Raw genomic sequence first — 9,132 nt, 5'->3', positions numbered from 1 at the left:
CAGAGCATTACACACATACAGCATGTCAAAGTTCTGCCTCTAACCTTACGCCGCCAGCCTCACCCCACAACCCGATCTGTTGACAGAAAACAGCTCCTAACTACATCTTAATGACGCAGTCATAGACAAAATAAACCCTATTCTGTAAACCTGCCAAAGCACAGCTTGGTGTCTTCAGTTGGAAATGTCTCTATGTCCTGTAGTCTGCCTTGAGGAATGCAGATCCACCAGTCAAACCCCTTTGCTGAATATTTACTGCTTCCTGCAATTTGACCCACTTGGAAGGGTGAATACATCACGTATTTTCAGAGCCATCCTAACTTGATATAAAACGTCTAAATTCCAAAAACTGAACCTAAAACACAAAGTTGTACACAGTTGTAGGACCCCTGAACACTGGACTTAATATCATTCTTTACCCAGTTGAGTGACTAATCCAAATGACGCACTGCAAAGGATGAATCGCAGGCCATGTGTCATTCAGTTTAATGGCGGTACATATCGTGACAGATCGCTGGGCCGGGTTATGACATCACAGACTGGGCATGAGTTGAGACTATTAGATGAGTGCATGAACTGCTGAAGTTTCATCAGACCAGGTTTGAATGTGTGTGTGTGTGTGTGTGTGTGTTAGAGGGGGGCGCGGGGAGGACGTCACAGGAAGGGCTCGATGTCGATGTCCAGGGCAGAGCAGGGCATGGTGAGCTCGAAGCGGTTGATGACGTCAGGGTGCAGGACCCCGAGGCGTCCGATGCTCTTCCCACACGCAAAGATCTCGGCGCAGCGTCCTGGGAAGAAGGTGGAGTCTGCGGGGCCAAAACAATGACGGACGACACGTTAGATGAGTCGCCAGACAGCCGTCTGTGATACACGTCATTGAGAGAGCCAAATGTTTGAACGATAAGACCAAACGATGTGTAGAGATGGCGATGACTTTCGAGCCGTACTGACGTGGTAGGAACAAAACCACAGTACAAGCACACAGACGGGAAACTGTAGACTCCAGGTTGCCATGACTCCAGATACAGTGTATATCGATGTGCTATACTCCCAGTGCATCTCCTCTTCCCACTCAAGCACACCATTCAGATGTTTTGCTCATTGCCATGAAAAATGAAATGCGTCCAACATTCTCAGACTACTGTGTGTGTGTGTGTTTGCTCACGCGCACATGGGAAGGCATCTTCCACTAAGCATTTACATTTACATTTAGTCATTTAGCAGATGCTCTTATCCAGAGCGACTTACAGTAAGTACAGGGACATTCCCCCGAGGGAAGTAGGGTGAAGTGCCTTGCCCAAGGACACAACGTCATGTGGCATGGCCGGGAATCGAATCAGCGACCTTCTGGTTACTAGCCCGATTCTCTAACCGCTCAGCCACCTGACTCCCAAAGCAAAAAGTAATCTTCTGTGTGTGTGTGTGTGTGTGTATAATACCTAATGGGATTGTGCACATCTCCATAGCCAAAGGTAAACAGAGACAATATGAGCAGGTCTGTAACAGCACTGGGGAAGAGCTCCCATTTGACACAGTTGTTAAGTGAAACCTGGGCATCTGTTTCTTAAAAGGCTCCTTCCTCCCTCTAATCCCCTCAGCCTCTTCCCTCAGCCTCTTAGCTCTGTATTTGCCCTTGAGAAACAGAGAGAAGGTGTGTGTCTGTGTGTGTTGGGGAGGCTCTCAGTGACAGCTTGGCTATTCCCTCTGCGGGTCTCCCAGCCACTCTCCATCAGAGCTCCAGTCCTGCCCCCCCCCCCCCCCCCCCCCTGCCCAGCCAGGCTCACTCTAGCCTGGGTGGCAGATACAGTGAGGGTGGGTGGGAAAGGAGCAGGGGGAACATTGCCATTTCACCCTCCTGGTGTGCATGTCCTGGGGGATGTGTGGGTGTGTGTGTGTGTGTGCAGAGGGAGTGCTGGGACAGGGATGCACAGGTGACCTCTTAGGAGCAATGACCCTGTGTCAGGGTCAAGGACACTGACATATGGTGCTAATGGTGCGTGAAGGCTCCTGAGTGTGTTTGAGAGTGATAAGTGTGTTCTGGGAATGAGCGCGTGCGTGTGTGAGCACACTTCATGGCCTAAGTGCCCGTGTGAGCGCGCTACGGAAAAGAAGGGTGCGGGTGTGTGCGAGTGCAAAGGAGCGGGCCAAGTCTGCCGTTGTGCGAGCGCGAGTTTCCTCTCTGCTGCAGTAGAGGACGTGACTCACATGCAGCCTCTCACTGCAGACCCTGCACACTCCCTGCACCCCCACCCCTTCTGTCTCTCACCCTCCTTCCCCGAGCCCTCTCACACCTTCCTTCCTTTCCTTCTCCCTTGTACTTTCCCCTTCCCTCTCTCTCTCTCTCCAGCCCTCCCTCCCTCGCTCTTGTTCTGTGATACCCAAGCCCATTGATTAGCTCGTGTCTGAGGAGGGGACACCAGAGCTCCAGCCTGACTGTGGTGTGACCTTGGAGAGAGGGAAGGAGACGAAGGGGGAGAGGGGAGGGGCGGGGAGGAAGGGAGAAGGGGGACTCTGAAGCTCTGACATCACCACTCCATGGACATTTTGTTTCTTACGTATCGCACCCCCAAATATGTGCTGGTCTATTCAATAGGGAAACCCTGTTGTCTTAGAAAAGCAAGCTAACAAAACGTTACCGTCGATATATCTACGTCTTGGAAGATAACCGCAGCAATAGGTGTGTAGTATATGCTCGGACATGTCGAGACACATCGGTGTCCTTATTGAGACAATAGGCTGGGAGCAGGGACCTGTTCCAACACAGTGCCCCTCCAGAGCCCCCTGAACACTAAAGCTCTTTACGAGACAGACCTCCGGACATTCAACTGCTACGTGGGAAACTAGCCCAGAGGCAAAAGCTATTTAACAGCACGAGGGGGGCCATACTATTGTTAGAAATCTGTGTGTGTGTGTGTGTGTGTGTGGGTGTCCTCACCGTCCGCTGCCTGGATGTGGTAGCCCTGGTCCTGGCCCGGCAGGACCTCCAGCAGCTGCATGACCCGGTCCAGCAGCCCGTGGATCACCTCGAACCCGGGGCTCTTGTTGTAGTACACGGCACACAGGCGCCGGTTGTTCCTGGCGCCCACGTCTGGGCGAAGAGCATGAGGAGGAGTAGAGGTCAGGACACAGAGGCCTTGTGAGTGTCGCAGGGGTTGCAAGAACACAGGAGGCACACACACACACCTTTGGTTTCGTCTTTCAGCACCACATCAGAGATCTCAAACAGCTTGAGGGGCAGAGGCATCTTCCTGTTGGCAGCCAGGGTCTTCAGCAGGCCTGACAGGAGGGTGGTGCGCGCCACCTGGTGGACGAGAGAGAGAGAGAGAGACGCAGTTGACGACAGGCCCGGCATCTGACTCGTGCGGCATTGTCGCGCGCCCCCTAGGGAGACAACCCTGAATGACAGGGAATTCCAGAATTCCCTGTAGAACTTCATCCCAACCACATGGGGAAGGACACGACAGGCAAGTTGAGCCGCTGTGTGTCTCACCTGGAACTCAGCGGTCTTGGGGTTGGCGATGTGTGCTGCCTTGGTCTCACTGATCTTCTTCCCCAACTTGTCGGAGATGTCCTCTTGTGAACACTGCAAAAGAATGGAGATGGAGAGAGGAGCGGATTTCAGAGTGAAATAAAGAGAAACTGACTGTGTAGAGTGTGTGTGTGTGTGTGGTGGGGGTCTTTACCAGGGCAAAGGTGAGAGCTTCGGTGAATCCAGCATTAGCCAGGTCCTGCCTCAGCAACTCTGTCAGTTTGTTGATTGGAAGCTAAACACACCAGAGCAAGCCCATGTACATGAATACGCACAATACCACAATCCCAATCCACACACATACAGGCACCCGCAGGCTCCCCCCTCTCTCACCTGATTGGCTACGGTGTAGGTGCGTGGCGTGGTGCGGACGATGTTGTTGAAGCCGTATGCCATGGCGGCGTCCTCCATGATGTCACACGCGTGGATGACGTCGGAGCGGGTGGGTGGGATCTCCACCTCGATCTCGCCCTCGCCCGTGACCTCCGAGAGCAGGCACATCCGGGTCAGCAGCTGGGCGATGCTCTCTGTTGTCTCACTGGAAGGGGGGGGGGGGGGGAGAGAGAGAGAGAGAGAGAGAGAGAGAGTGTGAGAGAGACAGTGTGAGAGGGAGAGAGAGAGTCCCCGTTATACAAGGTGTTCCAATCGTAATATTTAAATATTAATATTTCAAACTTTTGCACACTCCTATTTCACTCACTTGATGCCCACTTTGCGGTTGATGAAATCTCCAGATATCCTTTCCTTCCTGTAAGCCAGCTCCTGAAGACCCAACGACGCATGATGAGTTTGACGGAAAAGCACACGGTGTAAACCTGTGGTCAATAAGGCTGCGTTCTAAGTGGTTCCCTACAGTGTGGACCTTACCGGGTACATGCAGGCCCTGCCGTCAGCATAGACCACCTCAGCCTCCTCCACCCTGAGACAGAGAGAGACAGAGAGACAAAGACAGAGAGAGAGACAGAGAAAAACAGAGATAACAGAAGGGGCAGGTGTGAGAGAGAAGAGGAGACAGAAGGGGAGCAAGCGATGAATGCAAGAGTGAGATTTTTTTCCTCTTCAAGTCACACATTGAGTTCAAGGCCGTTTAAACGCAGTGCAGGAACTTTAGAGCCAAACTGCATTTTGAAAGTTGACTCACGTGAACGGTTCGGCGCAATATTCAGAGAACATCGTCACAACCATGTCCAACACAATTTTTGCCTGTGAATAAAAGTGAATAAACATTAGGACAAGTCCCTTTAAATAAACACAATGATAAACATGGTCGTTGTATCCCCCCCTCCCCAACTTCACCTTGGTGAGATCTGTTGCTGTGCACTCGATGAAAACATTCTTTGTGTTTAGAGAGATTTTGGAATGGTCTCCTGAAAGAGAAAGAACATATTCGTTTTGTTAATACATTTCTCAAGCAGGTAGCGTGCTTCCATCTCATGTGTACGTGTGGCAGGTGTGCTAACCGTTGATAATGGGAGGCATAGACAGGACAACGCCATTGCTGTCATAGATGACGGGGTATACAGGCTTGTCTTCAATTATGTGCAGGTAGTGTTTCATGTGGCTGTCCGCCTGCAAGGGACAAAAACAAAAATACTATTTAAAGCCTCTCAAGCCAATTACAAGTCATCTTACAGACGCTCACCCAATTGCTGCTAACCTTGTAAAGACTCATGAGTTGGGTGGCGGTGTATTCCTTGGTCTGGTTGAGGGGTTTGAAGCGGATGTGCCCAGGAGGTTTGGCAGTGTAGGTGAAGGGACCGGAGAGGGTGTCAAGATCGTGAGTTCCGATGGCTACCAGTGTCCTTTTTCTGCCCCCCCCCCCCAAAACAAACCCTCCTTAATAACTGTTAACACGTACACCGGGGAACAGACTATGTTGAACCTCAATTCATCACAACATCCATACAATATGGCTCCTTAGAAGACAGCTTCTTCTAATGCCGTAATCAAAGTCCAGGTGGCTTGACAGTGTTTTGTGGATTTTGGAAGCTTGTCACTTGAAGTTGCAGGTCAGTTGCTGTGAGCCTCGAGGTGGGGGGCTGGTGGGTTAACTATAAGGGGTCGTCATCTGGTGCAACCGGAGCTAGCTCAGAAAATATATTGACAGTGGACCTCATCCCTACTCCCATTGAAATGAATCCCTCAGTAGTCCCTAACAAACGTCTTCTGGCTGTGGGTGTGTGTGTGTGTGTGTGTGTGTGTGTGTGTGTGTGTGTGTGTGTGTGGAAGGCTGACCTGCAGACGTTCTGGTGCAGCTTCTCCTGCAGCTCGATGAAGCTGTCGTAGCGCTCCTTGGTGAAGGTGATGTTGCGCAGCACTGCGGCCACGGCGTGGGGGCGCACCGCTGCAGTCTGGACGGCCAACAGAGAGGGCAACACATCTGATTCAGACCGGAGCAATACGAATCTACCCTTGTCATTCTTTAAATTAAAATTCAACCATTTTGAAGGTGACACAAAAACCAATGTGAAATATATGTGGATGCTTAGGTAGCGTCTAATAATGGTAGCTAGTGTCTAATAATAATGGAGCCTACTATTATTACCACGACTACTAATAAATGTATGTTAACCTCAGCAGAATACACCTTTAAATCTGTTTATTTTGGACTGATGTGTCATTCCTGAGCTGTGCTCCTGACTCCACCCACCTCCTCTGTGATGAGCAGCCTCTGGGGCTCACCGCTGGCTGGACTCACACGTCTGTAACGAGGGGCTTCGATCCTGGAGGGCGGGCCAGCCGGAAAACACACACACACAGGCATCAATGAGAAAGTGACCAACTTTAACACAATAATATTAGTTAGCATTTTAGGCTAACACAAAACAACAAGGGGAAATGCTAATCTGTTTCTTCTGGTCTTTGACGCACCTTTTCATGAACACCTGCAGGCCTCTGACGAGCCCTTCCAAACACAGCAGGTCATAGCGGTTAGCTGGGACGTCTATCTTGTACAGGATAACATCCGATGCGCCCTCCGCCTTGGCGTCCCCCTGCTCACGGCTGATGATGTCCTTCTCCGAGGTCTGGAAGAGGAGAAGGGATTCAGGCAACTCACCAGCTACACTAAATCATCAAATGTGCAAAGTGTGCATTAAGTAACCGAGTTGTGATAATTGAACTGTGAGGTATAGCTTTATTAATTTACACTTACAATTTCATCGAGCTCCAGACCAAACTCGAAACATAGCTCATCAAACTGTTCGTCAGCTACAAAAAGAAGGAAAGAGAATGTATTCTGTTACTATTCATCTTATTTAATAAATTGATTTATAAATAGTATTGGATCATCAACCAAGATGGCTACTACTAGTCATCTATACTATACAATCTAGGGTCAACCTTAAGGGACTTGTTCCTAAAATAATTCCTTGGTGAAGTGATTGACAGTAGTCATCACTCATATTAATCTAGCATTACAGGCTAGCTAGCTACAGCATTGCTGCTGCAAGGAAATGATGCAATAGCCCTGAAATTAGACTACAGACTAGTTTCGCAGACAGCTGTCAGAGCAACTTTTCATTCACCGTACAGCCAAATGATAGAAAATCAATACTAGCAATGAGAACATTTCATTAAAATGAACTAAACAGAGAAAACTGCATTCAGGATGCAGTGAGCTAGCTAGCGAGTAGCAGTTTATACTGATACTATTAGCTAGCCAGCTAGCTAAGATAGCACATGTCGCTAACTATCTTCAACACTCTTAACAGACCAAGATATCCGTAAGACAGACTGAGTTTCCATTACAATAGGCACAAACATGTCTACTTACTGTAAGTTCTGCCCAAAGCCTCAAAGAGAAGATCTCTTTTAACGCTGACAGTCGGCATGATGTTAGTTGCTACTGACTGTCCACTGCTAGCCGCTAATACTTCTCGTCTGTAAGGACCCCAACAAGCCGGGAACAGCTGTCTAAGATTTTGCCTGTGGTGAATTATATTTATTTATAATTCATCGTTTATAATTATTTATACACGTTTAAATATATAGTCATGTGTATATATAAATGTGTTTACTAGGAAAAAAATACAGAGAATGTTACGCCAGTTAGAATTTAAACACCTAGGCAATAATCTTGCTTGCAAAAATATTGTGGTGCTGAAAATGTTACCGTTGATTGGCTCATGTTTTAGCTCAACATCTGTTTCATCCATTAAGGTTTGAGTCCAAGGCTACTTTAGACTAGGTCTGCTTTACTGTATTACTGGACGGGTTTATACCACAAGATGGTGCAGTAATGACAGAAAATGGGACTGTTATCCCCATCTGTAGTTAACCAATCAGAGCTAGCTCAGAAAATGTCATGACAGTTGACCTCATCCCTACTCACATTTAAATTAACCCTTCAGTAGTCCCTAGCGAACTTATTCTGGCTGTGGGGTGTTGTGTATGTGCGTGTGTGTGTGTGTATATGTGTGTGTGTATATGTGTGAGTGTGTGTGTGTGTGTCTGTGTCTCTGTGTGTGTGTGTGTGTGTGTGTGTGTGTGTGTGTGTGTGTGTGTGTGTGTGTGTGTGTGTGTGTGTGTCTGTGTCTGTGTGGTGTTTAACCAGTGAGGAGTGTGACCATACTTTTGTTGTTTGATCTGGTTTGAAGTTGCAGCTTGGATATTGGTCTTATACTGCTGATAAAAACAGATGTACAAATACGATTTGATTGGATTTGAAGTGACATTGCTTGGTAGAGTTCAGTGTGGCAGCAGCTGGCTCTTTGCCTGAGGAGAAGAGAATGGAAAGGACAAGACGAGTGGATTCTGCTTGACCACTGCCATCCATGGTCAATGGTCGCATTGCAACAACTGTGATCTCATATTCATTTTACTGTAGTACTAGGATACTCTTTTGTTTCCTCTCATTTGTGTCTCTCCTTCCTCTTCAGTTAAACCACCCAGTCCCACACTACATTAGACTACAATGAGATTTGAAATGTTCTCTGTTTAAAAGAGATTTTATCTGTATAAAAAAAAAAAAAACGGTTTCGATTTCATAGCCTGTATGTAAAACTGTCTACCAGACACTGTACTGTAGGTAGACAGTTAGTTTTGTGGACAACAGAAATAAGCCTAAGCACTGTTTTCAAAACTCTAAACACAATCAGCACAACATCTGTTGTGGACCATGCCAGTAACACAATTCATGTTGTTTTCACAGAATGTTCAGTCAATTAACACGTTTCGAAAATGCTTAAATGTTGTTTACATACCAGCTTACCCAATTCAATACCAATACTAATAGTTTAGATAGATAGTGCTTTAGCCATCAGAAAAAAACGGTATATGTGAGTTCAAGGAACCCAGGCACCAATATGTCCAGGTGAATGTAAACAGCTCATCTAAACAGTGTCACACGTAGCACTGCACGTCCAGGACATGAAGAAGACAGCTGACTTCCTATAGTGCCTGGTTCTCGATACTGTAATAGAACCACAGACACACAGACAAACACATGCAAGGTGATTCCTAGAATTATAGTTTGGTATTGCAAAAAAACATACACATTTCACAATCATCCCCCCAAAATTAGTTGTTCACAGTAAAAGGAAACTGAATGATAGAAAAGACAATAAATGTCATGTTGTCTTTTGTATGCAGATATAAATGAA

At 47.5% G+C, this 9,132-nt stretch overlaps 1 protein-coding gene across 1 annotated transcript; it reads right to left on the bottom strand.

Annotated features, from left to right (window-relative positions):
• Window positions 1-462: 462 nt before the first annotated feature.
• Window positions 463-7,442, bottom strand: farsb (phenylalanyl-tRNA synthetase subunit beta). The gene is made up of 17 exons (XM_067246191.1): window positions 7,305-7,442; window positions 6,684-6,739; window positions 6,401-6,555; window positions 6,180-6,252; window positions 5,765-5,880; window positions 5,187-5,337; window positions 4,990-5,098; window positions 4,826-4,896; window positions 4,671-4,732; window positions 4,397-4,448; window positions 4,230-4,291; window positions 3,863-4,067; window positions 3,684-3,764; window positions 3,491-3,583; window positions 3,184-3,301; window positions 2,936-3,088; window positions 463-806 (listed from the first exon to the last, which is right to left on the bottom strand). The coding sequence occupies exons 1-17, from the start codon at window positions 7,360-7,362 to the stop codon at window positions 655-657; spliced, it is 1,767 nt and encodes a 588-aa protein (XP_067102292.1). The 5' UTR covers window positions 7,363-7,442; the 3' UTR covers window positions 463-654.
• Window positions 7,443-9,132: the final 1,690 nt, after the last annotated feature.

This window comes from Osmerus mordax, chromosome 11 (genome assembly GCF_038355195.1).
Source record: "Osmerus mordax isolate fOsmMor3 chromosome 11, fOsmMor3.pri, whole genome shotgun sequence".
Taxonomy (NCBI): domain Eukaryota; kingdom Metazoa; phylum Chordata; class Actinopteri; order Osmeriformes; family Osmeridae; genus Osmerus; species Osmerus mordax.
The sequence above is the reverse complement of the archived record's forward strand: the minus strand, read 5'-3'. Positions and strand labels throughout refer to the sequence as shown.